Consider the following 24,571-nt stretch of genomic DNA (forward strand, 5'->3'; position numbering starts at 1 on the left):
CTCACCGACCCTTCGAAGAGTAACCCACCCAGACCCATTTCCCTCTGACTAAAGCACCTAGCACTATGGGCAATTTAGCATGATCAATTCACCCGGCCTGTGGGAAGAAACCCGCGCAAACACGGGGAGAAAGTGCAAACTCCACACAGACTGTCACCCGAGGCTGGAATCAAACCTGGGAACCTGGTGCTGTGAGGCAGCAGTGCTAACCACTGAGCCACTATGCCACCCGAAAAACAAGTATATGTTCTTATGATAGAAACACTGATCGCAATTGATAGCAAGTGTTGTCTCTGATTTTTTTTTTACCTCAAAGGCAATTGTAGCAACCCGACTAGTCTCCTGGTTGAGACCAGCAATTCATGACAGATCACAAAGTGAACATACACATGGCTCACTGGGCAGTATAATTATCCATTCAACAATCAGTGACAGACTCCAAACAGTAACATTTCCAAAATGTGCTTATCAAACAAAAGACTGCTTTTAGCAGCTGAATCTCCAAAGTTTTTCTGAGAGGCCAACGAGAACAGACCTGCTCTTTTTATCATACAATAAGGTATTTTAAAATGCACTTATCTTCGGGAGTTAGCAAATTCTGCCTTCCTTTCACTGCCAGGCTTCCTGACCGTTGGAAGCCTGGCAGACAGCAGTTCAAGTCAAATCAGGTGCCAAATTACACTGTTTGAAAAATGTTATTGAAGTGTCAAGTTTCTCCAAAATATGGCTTTCGTGATGCACAATACCGGAGTCTAAAAAAAAATCGGGTTGGAGATCCCACTTAGCAACATTAGAGTTTAATTCTATCCGACCCCCTCCTGCCTGTGGGGAAAGGGTGCAGGAGTAACACTGAGGCAATCAAATCTTTCAGTCCAGATGTTCAGCATCGCATACGTGCACCAGCTCTTTCAAAGAGCTGTGTATAATTCCCACTTTTTCCCCCCTAGTCTTACTTTTATCACCCTCTTTTTATGTACAATTCCCTCACCCGTTCCTATCCACAGATAAGAAATGATAAGATGGCATAATTAGCTTTATTAAAAATTGGCGTCATAAATAATGCCCAGTGTCCTACCTCAGTAGCATGAACATTCAAGAACAAAACATCCATTGACATAGAGATCTACTTTCACCAAGATGTGATACACGATGCCTTCTGTACTTGTTAAAATCCACAATTTTGATAGAGTGCATCATAACAGAGACACTAAGAACTCTCCTAAATTTGTCATGAACTCCCCAAAATTTGTCACAGACTCTTGTCATAATAATTCACACAACTCAGCTCGCAGGGTCTTAATAATTTCCACTTGTGCCAATCCTGGGTAGATTGGGGAGGTGAGATGTGATACAGGGTGGAATTATGTGAATATGAGACTTCAGTGGCTGCAGTTATTTTGTGGACCCAGGAAGATTCCTCTCTTTTTGGCACCAAAAGAAGTGACATTTGAATGCCTTTCTGGGGGTCTTTATTTAACATGATTTCCAGTGCCTATCTTACATGCAGCTGGTTAAGCTGCCCAAAATCTTGAAATATAAGTTGGAACTTGCGAAGTGCAATCAACACTTGAGCAAAATTTATAGTAATCCTGATTTGAAATAAATTCAGGATTGTATTCATTTTAGGCAACAATGAGGGCAACCCATGGCTCAAATAGTCATTCAGATTGGATATGGCCCTCTGCCTTACTGAACTGGTTATTAATGCATACATCTTTGATCAAGAAAATGGATGCAACATTACCTAAAATGGACAAATGAGTTTTTAATTTAGGATACTTCACTTGCATTCAATACATGTACAGCTGTATAAAATGATTAGCTACACTAATCTATTCATTATCCACCACCTGGAAATTCTGTTGGGAAACAGCCCTTGGAGGTAAAAAATTCTTACTTTTTCCTAAGGTGTGCTAACTGCGAATAGCAATTGCCAGTGGGAATTCCAGACCATTCATCATGTGTTACCATTAATACAGTGTTCATCTGAATCACATATAATAATATCATTATAGATTCCGGTTTCAATTCATTTTCATATGTATCAAATTATACACAGTACCTGAAAAGGTCCACAGTATATTGTTATCACAAACTGAGGTGTTATAATATTCAGGGCATGGTTCTTTATCATTAATATAAATCTAATATGCTAATTTGTCAGCATTTCTATTATAATTCTCATTCACCTTGTTGTATTTGAATTGAAAATCTGGAGAGAGAGAGAGCATTGCCTTTTGATCTTCATTATTATTTTGTTGTTGAATGTGATGCGTCCACAGCAATTGTACAAGGTCATTGTTTCAGATTAACTAAAGTCTATTCTACTTTGATCCTACGGAATTCTGATTCCTACTTTTCTGCCAATTATTTTGCAGGTAGTAATTCATATCACTGATGAAAACGACTGTACACCTGAGTTCCTGCAATCTATCTACAGCCGTGACAACGTCCCTGAAAACATTCCCATTGGCACTTCTTTGTTGCAAGGTTGTACATCTGCTTCACTTTTAAAAGAAAAGCCAGATTATTCCTGCACATATTGATTCCTAGCATGGAATACTTAAAGTTTTATGCACTTTGGTATCAGCTTGGCATCTTTGCACATTGTTGCATCTGATTTAGAATATTGATGAGTCAAATACCCTGCAGGATTTGAGTGCACTACGTAAACTGCAGCTCCTATCCATTATTTGTTACTGTGACATTCAATATGCTGAAACTATTGTCAGTTGGCAACGGTTAAAGTCAGTTATGGCTGTAATTATACTTCCTTGATATAGTTAGAAGGTTTTGGTTCAGCCACAACTTGGAATATTTTGCCCAGTTCTGCTCACTGCACTTTAGGAAGGATGTGAGTGTCTTTGAGAGGGTAAGGAGGGGATTTATCAGAATTGTGCTAGGGGTGAGGGATTTTCACTACAGTGTTCAGTTGAAGAAGCTAATATTGTTCTCCATTGGGAAAAATAAATTAAGAGGAGATTTGCCATAGGGCATAAAATTGTGTCAGGTTTAAATATGTTAAACAAAGAAAAGCTATACATATTAACAGATAGTACTAGGAAAACAAAACATAGATGTAAGGCCTTGGATTAGAAATGCAAGGGGGTGTGAAGAAGAACTTAATTTCATGCAGATAAAGACCTTAAAGTTGCTATCTAAGAGAATGGTAAAAGTAGAGACACATAATTTCACAAGGAAATTAGATGGGTACTTGAGGAAAATAAACCTATTGTGATAGGGCAAGGAAATTGAATTAACTGATAATCAGTATATGATGGGCTGAATTAATCTGTGACTTCTGTTGCTACAACACATGGAAACCCCATAGCATTGGGAGGGCTCCAGTCAACCAAGAATTTCAGATTCATCAAATGTAAAACATTGCATGCATGCCTTTGTGCACAATAATTAAGCCATCAAAGAGGGGTGGCTTGGTGCCTCAGTGCCAGGGACCTGGATTCAATCCCACTATTGGGTGATTGTTTGTGTGAAGTCTGCACGGGTTTGCTCCAGTTTCCTCCCACAGTCCAAAGACATGTAGGTTAGGTGGATTGGCCATGCTAAATTGCCCAAAGTTTCCAGGGATATGCATGCTAGGTAGATTAACTATGGAAAATGCAGGTTTACAGGGGAGGGGGATGGGTCTGGGTGAGATGCTGTTCAGAGGGTCAGTGTTGACTTGATGGGTTGAATGGTCTGCATCCACACTGTAAGGATTCAATGATTCTATTAAAGACATTGGGTGAATTACACACTGGCTTCATAGTCACCATGAGGATTGCCCCAGTGCTAGTTCTTCAGTTACACACATCCAATTTCCCAGAACACATTGTGTCTATGATGCATAAACAAAATTTGGCATTGAGACAAACCTTAGCAGTTTCCAATATGTATGAATTGCAAAACCTTCCAAGTTGAGATTTTTTTTGCAGCAATGTTGAAAATAATCACAACTGGGAGAAAACAGCTCATTCACAAGATTAAACTATAGCATTGGTATTGTATTGTGAATGGTGACTTCAAACAAAGTCATTAATGAAATTCAGACACTTCAAATACACAAGGGAAAGTGTCAAAATAGGTCAATATTAAATTGACTCAGTATTGTATAAATAATTTTATCTTAATTAAATAATTTATAAGATTTACTAGAGTTAAGGCAACAAAAATTAAAACTAAGATTCAGATTTAGTCTAATCTTTCCCCTCTGGATAAAAATGCCTGCTTGATTAGACTAAATTTGAAGTAGTAGTGAAGAAAAAACAAATATACCCAGGGTGTGTTTAAAATATTATGGCATATGCTGGATCCAGTCCCAACCGGAACTGAGTGGAGCCTGGAACAGTGTTTTCATTAGAGGAACGTTGGAGTTGCATGTGGAATGAGACTGCTGTTGAAATCTCATCCAAGCTCATTACTTCGACCTCCATCTCCAGCATCCTTGTTGATTTTGCTGTTTTCAATGTTGACACATCTGCTAGGGCTGAACGTTATTTGTGTGTAAGATTAAGGCGCTCAATTCCATCAACAAAGGGCAAAACATTGTCTTTTTATTGCTGCCATCTTGTCAAAGGCAAAATGAAGTGAGGCTTCTTAATAATGGGGAAAACCTGGCAATGCTTGTATTGACGGCAGTTTCTCCTTTGATTATTTTCAGGTTACTTTTGATGTGGAAATGTCAACAGTGACTCCATTGGTTATGCTTCACTCATTTATAAATAAATGAGATTTGAGCTTTAAAAGAAGGAGAGCCAGCAAAGTGCATTTAATTAAACCTCCTTGATACTTTAAAAGGAATATTTAATGAAAGATTACTCATGTCATGACAGAAATGTGAGATTGTTCTAAGTAAACCACCTCTGCAGGAGAGAAATAGTGAGAAGATTTGACAGTGTTATACACACCAACTAACTTTGTTTAATGAGCTGATGTCCTATGTTTGTCGCAGTATTTCCTTGTACTTTGAAGCTTCCAAACAGCTTGCCAGCTCGACTGAAGGCATATCAGGTTCCAATTTAATGTCCATTAAATTCTGCTGTTAAACAGTACGTTTGGTGCCAGCACCATGCTGATATTGGTGTGTATTCCTACCAAATTTGTAGTGAATTCCATTGGATTGAAAGTCTGAAGTTTCACAATACTCCATTATGATTTTTTAGGATGTTAGCCTGGTAGAGATTGTACTGAATTAATACCTATTGATGTTCCAAGTTTTGAAAGAAATCGCAGGCAAATATAATGATGCCTAAATGACTGAGGAGGAGTGGACTTCTTCAAATTAAAATATATTATTTTATTTTCTTCCAGTTTAAGAGCTGAGTACTTGTTGGTATTAAAATTCTAGAGGCAACAAAAGCTGTAGCTTTAATATTTTGCCGAGGTCGCTCTTACAATAATCAAAGCAGCAAATTTAGCCTAGCTAAATAGTAAACATTTGATCTTATCCAATATTCACATGTGCAAAGAGCCAAAAATGATGACAATATCGAGATGGAAGTAGTCTGGCTTCACGATGGAGCCTGTATTAGGTGAGAAGCTTATCTCAGGATCAAATAAAATGTCAAGGTTGCTACAGTCCAGTTTAGCCTCAGACAACGGCCAGAGATAATGATGGCATTAGTTATTATGGAAGAGTATCTGTGGCAGGGATTGAATTCAATGATATGATCTTCCTAATGTTTAATTGGAGGTAATTTGTGCTGAACCAGGGCAGCATGACAGAGCAGGAGGATTACACTTGAATTAGCCTAGCAAGACAGCTCGATTGTATAAAACAACCAGGGCAACCAAAGTTATGAAACAAATGTCAGAGTTACTGATGGAGCTACATTCCCTATAGTGTGGGAGAAATAATCCATGACCTTAAATAAGATCCTGAAGCCAAATAAGACATTACTGCCACCATTCTAGCTTAAATTAGCTATTTAGGTGCAGATACTGGGTCAAGCTATAGTAAACCTAAACATTAATTGGCTCATTTAAACTTAAGGAGAAAGTGAGGATTGCAGATGCTGGAGATTCGAGTTGAAGAGTGAGGTGCTGGAAAAGCACAGCAGGCCAGGCAGCATCCGAGGAGCAGGAGAATCAATGTTTCAAGCATAAGTCCTTCATCAGAAGTGAGGCTTGTAGACCAAGGGGACTGACAGATATATGGGACTGGTTGGGGCTGGAGGCAAGGTAGCTGGGAATGTGATAGATAACTGAAGGTGGGGGCTGAAGGTGATGGGTGGAGCGGAAAAGTGGGAAGGAAGATGGACAGTTCAAGAGGGCTGTGCCGAGTTGGAAGGTTGGATCTGGGATAAGATGGGGGAGGCGAATTGAGGAAACTGGTGAAATCCACATGGATCCTGTGTGGTTGGAGGGTCCCAAGGTGGAAGATGAGGCATTCTTCCTCCATGTGTTGGATGTTTAGGGTTTGGTGGTGGAGGAGGCCCAAGACTTGCATGTCCTTGGCAGAGTGGGAGGGGGAATTAAAGTATTCAGCCATCGAGTGGGGTTGTTTAGTGCATATGTCCCAGAGGTGTCCTCCGAAACATTCTGCAAGTTGGCGTCCTGTCTCCCCAATGTAGAGGAGACCACATCAGGAGCAACGGACACAGTAAATGATGTGTGTGGAAGTATAGGTAAATCTCTGTGGATGCATCCTTTGTGGCCTTGGACGGAGGTGAGTGGGGAAGTGTGGGTGCAGTAGTTGCATTTTTTGCGGTGGCAGGAGACGGTGCTGGGTGCTGGAAGGTACATGGAACAGTCCATCTTCTGCTACACCGGCGCCATTTCCCACCTTTGCCTCCGCTACATCAATGACTGTATCGGCACCACCTCATGCTTCCATAAGGAGGTTGAACAGTTCACCAACTTCACAACACCTACCACACTGACCTCAAGTTAGCCTGGACCATCTCGGATACTTCCTTCCAACTCCTGGACCTCTCCATCTCCATTTTTGGCGACCAACTCAACACAGACATTTACGACAAACCCACCGACTCCCACAGCGACTTGGACTACCCTTCCTCCCACCCTGCCTCCTGTAAAAACATTCTCTCTTACTCCTAATTTTTCCACCTCTGACGCATCTGTTCCCAGGAGGACCAATTCCACCACAGAACGCACCAGATGGCTTCCTTCTTCAAAGACCGCAATTTCACCTCCCATGTAGTCAATGATGCCCTTCAGCGCATCTCCTCCACTTCCTGCACCTCCACCCTTGAACCCCACCTCTCCAATTGCAAGAAGGACAGAACCCCTCCCACCGGGTCCTCCCCTTCCACCCTACCAGCCTCCGGATACATCGTATTATCCTCCGTTGTTTCCACCACCTACAAACAGACCCCACCAGCAGGGATATATTTCCATTCCCAACCCTATCTGTGTTCCAGAGAAACCATTCCCTCCATGACTCTCTTGTTAGGTTCATGCACCCCCCAACACCAACCCACCTTCAACACCCAGCACCTTCCCTTGCTACCTCAAGAGGGGCAAAACTTGTGCCTACATCTCACCCTTCACCTCCGTCCAAGACCCCAAAGGATCCTTCCACATCTGACAGAGATTTAACTGTACTTCCACACATGTCATTTACTGTGTCCATTGCTTCCGATGTGGTCTCGTGTACATTGGGGAGACAGGACGCCAACTTGTGGAACATTTCAGAGAACATCTTTGGAACACACACACTAAACAACCCCACTGCCCTGTAACCGAATACTTCAACTCCCCCTCCCACTCCGCCAAGGACATGCAAGTCCTGGGCCTCCTCCACCGCCAAACCCTAACCATCCGACGCCTGGAGGAAGAACACCTCATCTTCTACCTTGTGCCCCTCCAACCACAAGGGATCAATATGGATTTCACCAGTTTCCTTATCCCAGATTGAACCTTCCAACTCGGTACCACCCTCATGAACTGTCCTACCTGTCCATCTTCCCTGCCACCTATCCGCTCTGCCCATCACCTTCATTTAACTATCGCATTCCCAGCTACCTTCCCCCTAGCCCCACACCAATCCCTTCCCATTTATCTCTCAGCCCCCTTGGTCCGCAAGCCTCATTCCTGATGAAGGGCTTATGCTTGAAACTTCGATTCCCTTGCTCTTCAGGTACTGCCTGACTGCCCGTGCTTTTCCAGCACCACACTCTTCGACTCCTTTATACTTATGCATAAGTCTGTAGTAAAAATGTTTTTTATGGACAATAAGTCTACTATAACTCACATTAATATTAATTGTGGCTTTTTACACCAATGATAAACTTGGTGATACACAAAGGTGTATGTGTATATGACAGAACAAGAATGAATACAGTTGAAATGTTGGGACAAGCACTAGTTTGTGTATCATGGAACAGTCAATTATTAATTTCATCATAAAAGATCTGCTGGAAAAGAATAATCACAATACAATTGAATTCCATATTAAGTTTGAAAGTGAATTTGACAATCTCAAACAAGACTCTTAAACAATGGCAGTTATGAGGGAAGAGCTAACTCAGGCTGAGTGAGTAAGTAAGCTAAAAGATATGATGGTAAATAAACAGTAGGAAACATTTAAATAAATAATTTGAAAAATATCCAAACAAAAATACAAAAAAAAAGCAAGAAAGATCTGTCCATGACATACTAAAACTAAAGATAGTATTAGTTTAAAAGATTACACTTACAATGGTTCAAAGAATACTTGATGCAGTGGTTTCACTTTTCCAAAACTCCCTAGATTACAGAATGGTCACAATGGATTAGAAGTTAACAAATGTGAAGTACTATTCAAGAAAAGGAGAAAGAGAGTACACAGGACAACTAACCTCGCAGAAATCATTCAGAAAGTGCTGACATCTATTATTAAGGATGCCTCAACAATGCACTCAAAAAATTGGATGATCAGACAAAGTCAACATGGTTTTATAAAAGGAAACTTGTGATCAGTAAACTTGAGTTTGAGGGTCTGACTACTGGGGAAGATAAAAGAACATCATCTACTTGGATTTCCAGAAAGCATTCAGTAAAGTGTCACACAAAGGATTAAAATGCAAGGATAAGGGCGAAAGGAATTGGAGGTAATTTATCAGCATGGATGGAGAATTGATTGAAGGACAGAAAGTAATGAATAGGGATAAACAGCACATTTTCTGGTGGGCTGTAACTGGTGGAGTACAACAAGGTTTATTGCTGGGGCCTCCTATTTACAATCTGTATTAATAATTTTGACAAAGAGTAATGAATTTGCTGAATTTACAAAGCTAGAGAGAATTAAATTTATTTTGATGACATAAAGAGACAGCAAATAGATATAGAAAGCTTATGGGAATGCTCAACAAGATGGTCAATCAAGTATAATGTGGGAAGTGTGATATTTATTCACTTTGATGAAGGAGCAGCTTTCCAAAAACTTGTGATTTCAAATAAACCTGTTGAACTAAAGGCTATGGGGTGACTTTATAGGCGTTTACAAAATCATGAGGGGCATGGCTAGGATAAATAGACAAGGTATTTTCCCTGGGTTAGGGGAGTCCAGAACTTGAGGGCAAAGCTTTAGGGTGAGAGGGGAAGGATACAAAAGACACCTAAGGGGCAACTTTTTCATGCAGAGGGTGGTACGTGTATGGAATGAGCTGCCAGAGGAAGTGGTGGAGGCTGGTACAATTGCAACATTTAAAAGGCATCTGGAGGGGTATATGAATAGAAAGGGTTTGGAGGAATATGGGCTGAGTGCTGGCAGGTGGGACTAGATTGGGTTAGGATATCTGGTCAGCATGGATGAGTTGGACTGAAGAGTCTGTTTCTATGCTGTGCATCTCTATGACTCTATGACTATAACCTGGTGTCGTGTGACTTCTGACTTTGTCCACCCCAGTCCAACACTGGCCTTTCCACACTTTGGTAGTCAGAATGGAAAAGGAGACAATCTAAAAAGGTGTGAAATGTGTAAGTTTGTGTTCAAAGAGATGTGGATGCGTTTGTGCAAGGAAAACAGGTATAGAAAACAATTGAAGCAGAAAGCATGTTGGTCTTTATTGCAAGAGATTGGAGAAAATTGAGCAAAGGTGAATTGCTAAAATTGTACAGTACTTTAGTAAGACCACATTTGGAAAGTTTGCAGTTTGGTCCCCATATCTGGGGAAGAATATAGTTGTAATGGAAATGATAGAGTAAAGGATCATTAGTTTCCCTAGAAAAGTTCCAGGGATGCCATATGATGAAGGGCTGAGTAAATTGAGTCTGAGTTCAAAAGAATGAGAAATGATCACATTTAAGCATACAAGGTTTTGAAGGGGGCTTAAGAGGGTAAACACAGAACATTTCCCTTGGCTGGAGAGACTGTCAGGTTAAGGGGTCTATCATTTAAGAGTAGAACAAAGAGAGATTTTTCATTCAAAGGACTATGAATATTTGAAATTCTGTATCCTAGGTTGTCAATGCTTCTCTATATTTAAGGATGCATAGGCAAATTTTTAGTCAGTCATGATAATATTGAATGATGGAATGGGTTGAATAGACCTTATTGTCCACTACTCCTATTTAGGTCGCAATGTTCTTGAAATTTACCAGTCACGTTTTTGGCAACTCCTCCTTGCCAGAGCATTAACAATTGTAGGTTTGATTTATTTTAATGGCAAAAGATGAGCTAACAAACTATTTGCCTACAACAATCCCAAAGACTTGTGCTGAAGCAACCTGAACAATTAAAGGAAATAAGTGAAGGAATGAACATTCTCCCTTTTCTACTCATTATAAGGGACTCAAATCAAATGTACTTGGGCAATCTTGATTCAATTCCCAATGGCACAATTACATAAGACATAAATATTTTTGTAATATTCAAAAAACTAAAGAAGTCACAGAATTGGTAACAAACAGGTTGAAGGACTTTTTTTCAAAGATCATAGAACATAGATCATAGAATCCTGTCATGTTTGAGGTTTCTATGTGCATAATTTCTAACTGCCGTTAAGTGTTGGGATTTTCAAGGTGGTAGTAAAGATGTTTTGGATCTATAAAAACTCATTCACAGAAAGACTTGCACTATAGAATGTTCTTCAATATTTTTTGATAACCAACAGTATACACTATCATAAAAATGACAGTATAACAAATAGGGTTTATTTTATTTCAGATGTTTTTGTCATTTCTCAGAAACACATGGTACAGAAGAGGCACTTTGGCCATTTGAGCCTGTACCACCAAACATACACTGCTATATGCAGGCATCCAACTTCTCCCACACTGGGCCCATAGCCTTGAATGTTAGTGTTCATCCAAGTACTTTTTAAAGGTACTTCTTCAAGGGAAAATTATCTTCTGCTTAAATAAGAGTATGAGATCAGGAAAACTTTAGGGAAATTATATCTAAATGTAGAATTTCAGATTTAAACCTCTGTCCACGAATTATCCATTCTCACTCATTCACTAATCGGATAAACTAGACATTCAAAGGGTTGTCAGGATAATGCTTTCCAGAGTTATCTTCTGAAATCTTTTTCAGCTTGCTTACTTTTCTCCATCTCAAAAAAGCCTGTTAAATACTCACTCCTTGTCATCTCCCTTAACTATTTTCCAATTCCTGCTTGGCTTCCCAAATTTTCTTACCCTTTTTGTGAAACTCCTAACTTTATCTTGCACCATAGCAGACTTATATAAAAATGACAGCTGCAGTTGTTCTTGCATACTATCTATTTGCAAAATGTGTTTAGCTATATTTTTTCAAGTTTCTGGAGTTTTCAATATTGTATGCTTTAACTCTCATTTATTGCTAATTGATTGTATTTAAGTGACTGTTCTCCTTGCCTTAGTAATTGAAGCACTCTGCTTTATTCTTACACAGTTCTGGCACAGGATTGTGACACTGGGCTCAATGCAGAGATTTCCTACTTCTCCCAGGATGCAGAGTTTACCATTACCCCTCAGGGACTCATCAGCCCAAAGCAACAGTTGGACTATGAGCGACCAAACCACATGTATGAATTTGTTGTTGCAGCTGTAGACAAAGGCCATCCCGCTCGAACTGGAACTGCATCAGTGAGAATCAGGATGACTAACATCAATGATGAAGCCCCTGTATTTTCACAGAGCATGTATGTGAATGTCTCTCCATGTAATGTTATTACTGTAAGGAAAAGAAAAAAGTTAAGTGAGTCGGAAAGGGGGAAAATACCTGTGGTCCAAAATATATCTGATGGATACTCTTAATTTTAATTATTTTGTTCAAACAAAAACAGTAGTGTTTTTGCATCTTGGAAACATACTATTGGTTTGTACTTACAAAAAAAAATGCATTTGGGCTTTATAGAAGTTCAGAGCTTCAAAATAATCTGCATTCTGAACTGGAGTCAATTTAGGGGAAAAAAAACCACAGACTTGGTGTTACAAGGTACTGAAAGAACTGACTTTTTCCAGTTGAGTTTGCTCTGAAACAGCCTTCAGTTCCAAAACACTCATTCCTGGAAAAATATTCAGGTGGGGCACAGTCTTCTGATATTATACTTCTTTAAAGTGCTCTGAATCTCTCTGGAATGAAGCATCAATAACAAAATTTATGGCATTTCCTGAAAATTTGTTCAATTTTTTTTAAAACAGTACTTAGAGAATTGCTTTCTACATAAAGCATGTCCGTGATGCTTCTTTTTCCCCTTTAAATAATTCAAGCAGTTCCCCCCCTTTTCTTAACTGATAATATCAGAAGCAGATGTTTCTCAAAAAGTGACCTTTGTTAATATAATCAAGTGCAGGTCATAAGTTATAGGGTTGAAAGAAAAGTTACTATGTTACTATGTTAACTCAATGCTTTCCCCATTTCTTTATATTCTTATCGCAGAATATGGACTGAATTTCACTTGCTGGAAACATATTTGCACATGCAGTCAAACATTTGGGCCTATACTTCAAAGTAAACCACACAGTTTGTTTGGTTTAAGTGAAGAAATATTTGCTGGTGCATTTGTAATAGGAGATGGAACAACTTCTATACTTCTTCAGTGTGCTCTAGCTTTCCTCTTTGAGTTAGAAGATTGTGGGTTTAAGTCCCTCCCTAGAACCCTATGTACAAAATCTCATCAGGTATTTTAGCATAGTTCTGGGGAAGTGCAGCATTGCCTGAGGGGCTGCCTTTCAGATGAGAATATTAAATGAATGCTGTGTTTACCCTCAAGTGAATGGAAAGATTTCTGTAGTACTGTTTTATAGAAGAGCAGGCAAGTTCTCTGATGTCCCAGCCAATAATTGTCTTGAGCCAACATTGCTAAAAAATTTGTTTATCATCTTGTTGTTTGAGAGAACTTTCTGCATGCAAATTGGCCATCATGTCTCATTTATAGGGGAAGAGGGATAGTGGTAACATCACTGAAGTGATAATGCAGGCTCATATTCTCAGGATCTGAATTCAGGTGCTAACTTAGAAAAATAACACTCATGGGGTGGCACAGTGACTCAGTGGTTAGTGCTCTGACTCAGTGCCAGGAACCCAGGTTCAATTCCAACCTCAGGGGACTGTGTGGAGTTTGCATACATTCTCCAAATGTCTGTGTGGGTTTCCTCTGGGTGCTTTGGTCTCCTCCCACAGTCCAAAGATACATAGGTTAGATGGATTGGCCACGCTAAATTGCCCATAGTGTCCATGGATGTGCACCAGGTGAATTAGCCGTGACAATTACTAGGATAAGGTAAGGGGGTGGGTCGCTCTTTAGAGGGTCAGTGTGGACTCACTGGGCCACATGGCCTGTTTCCACACCGTAGGAGTTCTATGACATTCCAGTAGTGGCTACACTTCCAAGGTGAAATGCTTTAGAATGTCTTGAAGTCATTAAAGCTATTCTTTTTCCCTTCACTCACTGAGTTTTTGGAATTTTTGGGCCTGTCATTTTTCTGCAGTTAATTTATTTCAAACGTTGTTCAGCATGAATGAACTTCTATTATTATTTACATACAGATACAAGACATTTCTTTCGGAGGATGCTGGACCTAACAGCCTGGTTGCTACAGTTCATGCAAAGGATCCTGATGGTGACAGTGTTATCTATACAATCTCAGGTGGCAACGAAGACAACAATTTTGATCTCGACAATCAGAAAGGTAAACTGTACAAATATATTTGGCCAGGTTTTCTCAAACTGCAACAACATCTTCGAGGTGTGTCACAGAGGCCTTCTAAAGAAAGTCCAACAGTGACCCATATAAGGAAAGTGGTCAAAGAAGTACCCTTGCCACTCATTGCCTTGTAGTTCAGTGGCCTTCCCAAATAGAGATAGCTTCCAAGCTCTCCAACCAGCATGTGAGAGACCCCCCAGTGCCTGAACAAGTTTCCACCCAATCTCAGGATTGATACATTGAAAAACTAAACATCAGTACACACTGACATCTTTTACTTGGTCGACTCCAGTTGATTTATAACCTCTTCAAAAATGTTAAGACTTGGGTCAGGATGGCCTGGGAAGGCAATGGCCTACTGGTATTACTGCTGCTCTGTTAATCCAGAGACTGAGGTAATGTTCTGGAGACCCAGGTTTGAATCCCAACACATCAGATGGTGGAATTTGAATTGAATAAAACATTTGGAACTAAGAGTCTAATGATCACCATGAATCCATTGTTGATTGTCAGAAAAACCCATCTGGTTTGCAAATGTCCTTCAGCAAAGGAAACTGACATCCTTATCTGCTCTGGCCTACATGTGGCTCCAGACCCAAAGCAATGTGGTTGACTCTTAACTTCCCTCCAGGATGAGCAATAAATGTTGGCCTGTCCAGTGATGCCCTCATCCTGTGAATGATTTAAAAAAGATCAATTTAAAAATGAAGCTACAGGCTTCAAATTTACCATAGTTTTAAATTTGATGCTAAACAGTTATGTGTTCTGGAAGCTGGAAGAGATGTTGTGTATATGCTGGATGTATGCTGGCATTTTGCCAGTACTACTAATGAACCTGGGGAAGCAGTTCCCCTAAGAATGCCAGCCAAGCTAACCTGATTCCCCACACCCTCTATAGTTACCCCTGTCCCATGATCAGAATCTCCATTTCTGGGTCTAATCCACACCTCAAGAGCAAGCCAGTGTTCCATGATCTTACATGAATCTCTTAACACCCATGCTATCATAGCCCACAAATGTCTCTCATCCCTCCCTCTGCTGCATTCCCATCTCTAGCCTCTGATCTTCCCCTCCAACTCCCCTTATCAACCCACCAGACCCTTCCAATCTACTATCCCAAAGAATTCTGCTGTCACAAGTCATACCCTTTTGCTGAGCCAGTTTTCACCTCGTCTCTGCAACAAACATTCCCCTCCCCCCCCCCCACCAACTGGGTGGCTTCTGATTCCTCCTTCCCTCCCCTGCCCCTGCAGTTACCAAACAAGTTCTTTCCCCACCTTCAGACCTTTCCATTCTGTACTCACCCCACCTCTTCTCATTGCACCCAACTCTGGTCTCTGACACACTTTGACCAGCCTCCAGTTTTGACCAACTCAGACCTCTGAACTCTCTGGAAATGAGGAACTGCTACTATTAAGTTCAGCAGGAGCTGAAACAGACCTGCTCTTTAGGGTTTCTCAAGTTGAAAACTGGCACTTCAATCCCTTACCATCTGTGTTACGTTAAATATTGTCCCTGTGGCTCAGGACAATATCACATGATTTTACCTCATAAGCATTCAGGGAAATGTCATTAATTGCAATAGTATTCTGTTCAATGACAGGTATTATCAAACTTCGTAGAAGTCCACTGCCAAAGCTTCAAGGACCTCAGTATGTGCTGAATATTACAGCAACAGATGACAATACCTCAGGAGGGTCCACACCCCTCAGCAGCATTGCTCAAGTCATTGTGGGGATCAATGATGTGAATAACAATAAGCCTGTGTTTTCAGAGGTATGTGCTCCCTCCAAAATCTAGAAACAATTTAAATTAACTGGTATAGGGACTGGGGGAGGGGAGGTGCAAAAAAAAATTGTTTCTCAGCAATAAATACAAATCTCACATGGTGTATTAATTCTGGGCCAAGTATTCTGCAGAATGGGAGTGATTTTGAATACATCTAATATTTCTGTATGTAAGTATAAAAGAGTCTTCTTTACAACAAGGCTTGGAAATCAGAGAGTGTGGTCACCCTGCTCTAATTAGCAGAGTCAGGTGCTTACAGAACAGCTTTTAGGGACCTGATCTACTGCCTGTTCTCTTCTCCTATGGAACATTACTCATCACAATTCAAAAATGAATAAGAATATTTCTGGGAAAAAAAACTCTTCTACATAACTTGATTATTTATCCTTATTTGGGAGGTGGTATACAGACTCAATTCTAGCCTCCAGTACCTGACAAGAATTGATCATGTGGGGGTAACCACCTTGTCTATGTCAAAAGAGCAGGCATGATCTAGGCAGCAAGTGTGCTAGGACCAACAGGCAAGGACCTCATTGGCATGGTTTAGTAAAATCAAAGAATATTTTTACTTAAGTTTAAGAATAATCATATTTAAAACTGCAAGAGGTAAGTTTTCATATTACCAACTGAGGTGGACAGACAGATCATAAATTAAATTCACAAAATCACTTGATAGCTACACTGTGATAAGAACAGCAATGTTCAATATTAAATACACATGAATAATTTTAGTCAAAAAATGTGATACTAAACAAGCCAAAAGGGACAATAATAGAAATTGCTAGAGAAACTCAGCTGATCTGACAGCAATTGTGGAAAGAAAGCATAATTAACATTTCGGGTCTAGTGACCCTTCCTCAGTTCTGAGTTTTTCCAGCAGTTTCTGTTTTTATTTCTGATTTCCAGCATCCATAGTTCTTTATTTTTTAAAGTCACCAAGGTAGCTATGGAAATGAGTACAAAAGCAAGAGTTTTAATAAGACATCAATAAGCCTTACAGAATGCTCATCTGTTATTTACCTGATTTTCAAAGCACATTCCCACCTATTACAGCCTAATCTAATTGAGATATCTGTTATGCTCATTACAATTTGCCATTATTTGTCACTTTGACAGATCTAGAGGAAGATGAATAAATCACTTGAAAGTAAATGAAACTTTTTTTTAAAATGAAGGATAGTTCAGTGGAATTAGTAAAGTACTACTTAACTTAAGAAAATCAAATTAAGCAAACTGGTTCCTTAAACTGACCCCATAATTTTACTCATAGCACAGCTTTAATTGCTTAATCTGTCATTTCATTTTTACTCAGTCACATGAGAATTATGAGGTTTTGTACGATAGCTTTGTTGAGTTTAGGAAATAACTGGATGGACAGTCAACTATATTTCTGATTTTATTTCAGTGTCTAAAATACAGTGAAGATGCCTGTGTCTTGGAAAACCAGCCTCCTGGAACATTTGTACTACAGGTCAGGGCCTATGATGCTGATCTGGGTGTAAATGGACAGGTGAAGTATGGACTCATGATTCGTGAAGGAGTTATTCCAGGTTTTCACATAAATCCAGACACTGGTGAGTATGCTGCTCAGTAACTTTTGCAATTAAAACGCAAAGGTTGCACTTATTGCTAATGCCACCTCTGGGTAGAGCAGTGACTGAGCATGTGCAGAAATGTGGTAACTGCCAGGAATAAAGATTATGTTACTCAAATGATCAGAGGACAGGGTGGGCTGTTTGGGATGGGAGGTGAATCTTTGGGGATTAATTTGCTGTGAGGCTCAAGGAGCCAAATATCAAACCATGTGTAGGGTTGTGCCTAATTCCTATCGAACGAAAAAGAGGAAAAGATTCCCAGCCAGATTCCAAAACTAAAGATTGCCAATATCTTTAATTTTCATTCCAGGAATTTTACTCATTTGCTGATGTGTTGTTAAAGTCTCATCCTTCCAATAACAGATGGATCATGTCCACAGAAATTAACTCTTTCCTTCACCCACCTTAAATGTGGGTCCTTCCTGGACTCTGCTTCATGTCATGTGCCACAGATCTACTTCTATCAATCTATGAATGTATCAGCCAACTTTGACAGCCATCTAGTCATTGGCAGCATACTCTGAAATAAAAGAGCTCATCTTATTTAAAAACAAATTATCCAATCCAAATGAGAATTTCTTGAAATCATGATTAATGTAACAGAAAATTGTAGTCAAATTTTTGCTCATTTGTTTAAACATTTGTGTATTATCAAAAATAATGCTGCTGAACTCTACCTGGGTAGGTCATTCATGAATTTTGAGAATTTCCTTTGTAAAATGTATATTCTGGCTGAATAAAATATCCCAGTGACTCATGGATTAAAGATTTTCCATTTGATTTGTTAGAACAGCATTGGAAAAATATTTCTGGTTATTCAATGGGGTAGTTCAGCAAATGCAGATGTTTTAATGGGATAAATCACTGCTTTTATAAAAAGAAAGAAGTCTTGTATTTGTCTTAGAGCGTGAGACTTTGTATGGACTATTTTATAGTCAGCAACTTATTTAAGTCACAGAATCATGTGAATAAAATATAAAACTAAAGAGCTACTGATACTGGAAATGAGAAACAAAAACACAAATTGCTGAAAAAACTCAGCAGGTCTCCCAGCATCTGGCGAGGAAGCAGGTTCAATATTTCGGGTCCAGTGACTCTTCTTCAGAACCCATAAAGAAAACATGCTGATCTTACAGAAGGATATAGTTTATCCTGCACATTTAGAAGTAGGATCTTTGCATCTGCACTTCTGATCACACTTAATTGATATCATTTAGATAGATTCCCTACAGTGTGGAAATACGGCCTTTGGCCCAACAACTCCACACCTACCCTCCGAAGAGCAACCCACCCAGACCCATTTCCCTAACTAATGCACCTAACACTACGGGCAATTTAGTATGGCCATTTCACCTAACCTGCGCATCTTTTGGATTGTGGGAGGAAACCGGAGCATCCGGAGGAAACCCATGCAGACACAGGGAAAATATTCAAACTCCAGACAGACAGTTGCCTGAGGTAGGAATTGAACCCGGGTCCCTGTGAGGCAGCAGTGCTAACACTGTGTCACCGTGCTGCTTTATTTTAGAGCAACTGAAAGATTGGCCAGGTAAGTTTAACTGTTATCCTAATGCCTGTTCAGTTCAAGTACAGGTACATCCACTGGTTAACCTTTGTAAGTATTGTCTGTTTTATACCAAAATGCCATCACAATGAAAACTAACCATTACTTCAACATGATCACACAGAACAACAGCACTGTCTAGGCCTGATACTCAAGCAGAATTTCTATGCTGGCTCAAAATGTTTAGAAGGGAACCAAGGGTCTTGGGAAAAGAAATAAAGGTGGAGTTGACAATTATCAGATCAGCCATGGTCTCAATGAATTGCAGAACAGACTCAGTGGGCTGAATGGCCTACCACTGTTCCTATATCTGTTCCAGTGTCTATGGTCTACACACACTATCTTTAAAAGAAAAGAGAGGCCATTGGGGGTCCAATAGAAAATGACAGTTAAAAAGTGCTGAAAGAACAGCTCCAATCTAAGAAACTGATTCTACAGCAAAATGCAACTTAAAACGACAAAAGAAAAATTAAAACACAAAAGGCACCTTACCTGTGTCCAGACACACGCATTGAAATAACTGCACAGAAGCCGGTATCCCTGTCACCAAGTCACCCTGTGACCAGCCAGTTCCGAGTCAGTTGCCTGAACTGAGGAGAGTCTAATCTCCTGGTTATATCTTCCTGATGCACTAAATCATAAACTGGTCCATTCTTTCAATTAATTATTTCTAAGTGCGTGCCACAAATGTCAATTCTAGCTTTTCATTTGACAAATGGTTTTCATCTTGCATTGTAAATTTCCTGGTTATATTTTTTTCTTTTTCCTGTTTATTTTTATTTTATTAAACAATACAGTATACAAAACAGTTAACATTAGCAGCTGTATACAAAGAAACAATTTTACAAGGGAGAGGAGCAGCAAAGCCAGGACCCAAACCCCACCGTTCAACCAGTTTTCAGGGAAATGAGGATAAACCTCAAATCCCAGTTTCAAACATCACAAAACAGTAACAATGACAAGAACATATAAGACAGTCCAATTACATGAAAGACAGTGCATTAAATACAGACCCCTCCCACCTTTCTGCCACTCTTACACAGCCTGCCCTATGCTCTTTCCGGCTCTCGGTCAGCCCATGCCCCTTCTTGCTCTTGGTCCGCTCCTATTCCCCTTCCTTCCGGCTCTTGGTCCAACCCATGCCCCTTCCAGTTCTTGGTCCACCCCATGCCCCTTCCAGTTCTCAGTCCGCCCCATGCCTCTTCCAGCTCTCGGTCCGCCCCAACACTGCTTCCGGCCACCTCTACGACAGCTCGTGCTCCTTCCCCAACCCCCCAGGATGACAGCAATCAGGACAGCCTACCCACCTTCTGGCTTCCCTAACCGTCTTTCAAACCTTCCAGCCACCTCTAGGACAGCCCATCCCCTTCCCTGGAATGACAGCGTGCAGGGCAGCCCATAAGCCTTCCGGATCTCAGCCTGCCCCTACACACCTTTTGGCTCTCGGCCACTCAGACACACCTTACAGCCATTTCTAGGACAGCCTGTCCCAATTACCCCTTCTCAGGATGACAGCACTCAGAATGACCTATCCACCTTCCAGCTCTTGGGGAGACCGGCTTTCGGGCAGCCTACCCACCTTCGGGTTCACAGGACGGCCTACCCGCCCTCCAGCTCTCAGGGTAACAGCTTTCAGGACGACCTATGAGCCTCCGAGCTCACAGTGAGGCCTGCCAGACCCAGGGACACACAAGACAGTGCAGGTGATAAACTCAATAAGCAACAAGACAGAGTTGATTATCAACAAACAGAGTCCTTTCTGGTACACACAGTCCATTACCATAAACGGTTGTCTTCAAAATGTAGAGTCCATTCCCAGGAACAGAGTCCACTCCAGTATATAAAATGCATTGTCAGAAATGGAGTTCACTCCAAACTGAAGAGGCAATTGCTAAAAAGAGTCCACAACTGAGGGCAAAGACCACTCCTGCAGGCAGCAAATGTACACCCCACAGAACACAGATGTTCAGTCTCCATAGAGTCCTGGCCCATCCATAGAGAACAAGGCCCACTCACTGGAACACAGCACCATTATAAAGGGATTTGGTCCACTCCCGAAGGCAGTGTCTACTCCCGAACTCCAGGATGCAGCAACTGCTCTCCTTCCAGCACACACATAGGTGTTCAGTCTTTACAGAGGCCTAGTCCCAGGGCTAGGCCTTCCTACAGGATCAGCTCATCTGGCAAGATGTATTTTCTCACAAGGGCTCAGTCCAAATATCTAGAACAAAGAAAACTAGAATGCAAGGGCTAAGCCCTGCCACAAAATCAACAATGTCCTTTTCTCAAAGTAAAGGAGAAAAGAGTAACACACAGGCTGTAACCAGCCAGTGACACAACAATTCCCTGAGAACTAAGTTACACGTGAAACACATTGACTTGTGGATCAGGCAGTTTAGAAATCAGTCTTCACTAAAACATGACCTCGTAATCAATGAGAACAGCCTGGCTCCAATCTCTATAGGCACGTTCCATCATTTTCTTTTCCTGAAATGGCACAAAAATACTTGACATCATCACTGTTTCTTTTCTTGGTATGAATCAGCACCTGCCTGAAACATATAAAGAGATAACAACAATAATAATGCAAAAAGAGAAGAAAGCCATAACAAAAAAATACAGAAAATCTTAATACTGCATACAGATTCTGACACTGGCACTTTGGAGAGTATAGTACCGCAAAAGAAAGGTGGCAAACAGACATCCAAGCTTAGATTGGCACACCATTGTCATTCTGTTGGAATTTAAGTTATTAAAAGAACACATCAATCTTTACTTCCTGAATCAGTAGATAATTGACAAAAGAGCATCAAGTTGTCAAACTTGCGGTTGCTTTTGTGCACTGAAGGGTTAAAAAGAATAAAATCCTCTGGTGTTTCTGACAATGATTACAAAGATCCTGATTATATTATTTCAATTTCAGAAGATCAAAATGCAGGTTGAGTCAATTTTTTGAGACAAAGGTTTGACGTAGTGTCATACGCCAACAATCAGGTGAACCAATTGACCAATTTGGCATCAGTTGTTAACATAAAAGTTTGGAATGTGATGTCAACAAAGATAATTTACCTGAAAGCTGCAACAACAACTACTAAATCTTTCAGAAAAGCACTTCTAGACAAATTCAAAGAATATACTACTTATATACTGATTGAAGAAGGATGGAAATTCAAAATAATTGTAGCGAGTCTGTAATACTTGCAAGTACTTGACTCTGAAACAAGTTTTCTAGCCATCATCTGATTCAGTAGAATATCCAGATCTTGCATGATGTGCTGCCTGTCTCACTCACCAAGACAGTGTCCAACAATTCATGATATATGCAAGCAACATACTATAAGAGTAAATTAGGCTAAAAGATATAGAATGCCTAATCTCTGAGAGAAACTCAAAGTATAAGATGCCTATACCAAAAGACAAAGATGGTTTACAAGGGTATTTCAGATTTTTTGAACTTCTTATTCCCATATGTTCTGAATTTTGTAATCAAGTTATCTCCCATTCATGATGGTCTCTACATGATACATTTGGCAGGAAGATCACCATCATATATTTCAAAACCATCAAAAATGCACTATCATCCAGTAAGTGTGTACTTCAGTATTATTATGCTTCCAAGGTCGTCAATTGAAAATAGATGTATCAAAAAAGACCTCAGAGCACGTTTATTACAGAAAGATAAGCGTATTGCATTTGGTTCTAAGGTCCTTATGATAGCTAAGGCTAACTACTCTAACATCAAAAAGAGAGACTCGGCTGTTGTTTTCAGGATTCAATAGTTTCATATGGGAATTTTTGGCAAGCAAACCATTACAAATGATCCATTAAGAAACTTTCACAAGTTCACATCCTTACAACTATAACATATGATATCTGAAGATCCAAGAATACAATTTAGAAGCACAGTACAAATCAACTTCCCAAATGACTATTCAATGCCCTTGACCAACTTCAAATCCAGCTAGCAACAAATATATTCAAATATATTGTTGAATCGGACCTAGAGGATTGGCTTAACATAAATCTGATACATTCTGGTCACAGCCAATCAGAGCAGACTCAGCAAACATCCCATGAGATGGTGATCTTGTAACAGCTCAAAAAGATCTTCATCGACATGTGACCTGAATACACCTAATAATTACTTCAGAAAGTAAACTCATAATGATTATTCAGAAATGAAATAGGGCTCTCCAAAAAAGTAATCTTCAAGGGCGACTGAATTAAAATTCTGCAAGCTCTACATCAAGAAATATCTGTCCTAATATTTGGATACATCTATATACGTAGGTCACATTGGTGCAGGAAAAACCAAGAGCTTGGCATGTTAATCCATATATTGACCCAACATAAATAGGAACATTAATTACTAATCAAGTCATGTGAAGCATGTCAATAGTCAATATGTTTTTCTATCTCAAAAAACTGTGTCTGACAATGGTCAAAGCATGCTTCCAAGATATGCAGGAAATGGGTTGTTCTCACTATCCTCAGTTGAAAGGTCTCACAGAGTGCACTGTCCATCCTGTAAAATTCATGATCGTTGAATGTAAAGTGACTTGTCAAGATTTTCAGACAGCAGTGTTCAAGCTACCTGCTATGGCCCCAGTCAATGGCTCACCCGCATCAGCAGCTCTCATGTTTGATAGATTTACAGAGTTCTTCCACACTCTCACTACCCAAAGCAAATGTCCCCAATGTATTGAAGAAAATAGGGAGAAAATATTTCAGAAGCATGAGCGACAAGCAGTTATCCCAACTTCAACCAATGCAAAATATTAAGGTAAATAAAAATTTTAAAATGCAGATGCTGAAAGTTTGAAACAAACACAGAAAGTACTGGAGAAACTCAACAGGTCTGGTCGTGGGGAGAAAAGCAGAGTTAATGAGTAACTCTTCTTCAGAAAACATAGTCTGAGTTTTATGTTTAGGCATGTGCATAGAGCTCAAAGGTGTCTCAACTCAAAGACAATGTTTTTTTTTGATATTGTGTCCTTATTCCATGCAAGTCTTTGGTGAAAAACTATCAGAAGTGAATGTAATCCTTGTTGTGATAAAAGGTCTGTGACCTGTTAGTGAATGAGATACTGAGTGTTGTAGCTTCTTTTATGACATGTGTATGAACCCTGGCAGATGTAAGATAGGCAGTATTGATGTGATGTAGCTGTTGTAATGATGTAGCAGACATTGATTGCACATGGGGCATTTGATAAAGAAGTCTAACACACAACACCATGTGTAACACTCCTCTACAATGGTAGCACTGCAATGTTAACTTACACTCATAGAAGCATGAACTATTGAGTAGTCAGTGGTACACAGTCTAGCAGAGCACCACAGATCATTGATGTGTTTGCGACACTGAGCCATGCTCTCTGAATGGCTAAAAGGCACTGACCTCTGCAGCTATCTCTGTCCATTGATGTCCTTATCAATTGGGATGGCCTCTTGTGAAGTGAAGTGCTATCCATGTGCTTTTTAAAGAGAGTGCCAGGATGTTGGAGCCTGGTTGGTTCCAATGGACTTCAGAACTTGCTGTCCATAAAAT

General features: G+C 40.1%; 1 protein-coding gene across 1 annotated transcript in view; it reads left to right on the forward strand.

Annotated features, from left to right (window-relative positions):
* The window catches only part of LOC122549004 (neural-cadherin), a 260,162-nt gene that overhangs the window by 134,188 nt on the left and 101,403 nt on the right, over positions 1-24,571 (forward strand). The window contains exons 5-9 of the mRNA XM_043688104.2: positions 2,379-2,490; positions 11,819-12,068; positions 13,919-14,061; positions 15,680-15,852; positions 17,270-17,438. Coding sequence (XP_043544039.2) covers positions 2,379-2,490; positions 11,819-12,068; positions 13,919-14,061; positions 15,680-15,852; positions 17,270-17,438 — 847 coding nt within the window. The remainder of the gene's footprint in view (positions 1-2,378; positions 2,491-11,818; positions 12,069-13,918; positions 14,062-15,679; positions 15,853-17,269; positions 17,439-24,571) is intronic.

This window comes from Chiloscyllium plagiosum, unplaced genomic scaffold (assembly GCF_037043375.1).
Source record: "Chiloscyllium plagiosum isolate Xiang-an unplaced genomic scaffold, Cpla_swu_hap1 HiC_scaffold_4, whole genome shotgun sequence".
NCBI classification, from domain to species: domain Eukaryota; kingdom Metazoa; phylum Chordata; class Chondrichthyes; order Orectolobiformes; family Hemiscylliidae; genus Chiloscyllium; species Chiloscyllium plagiosum.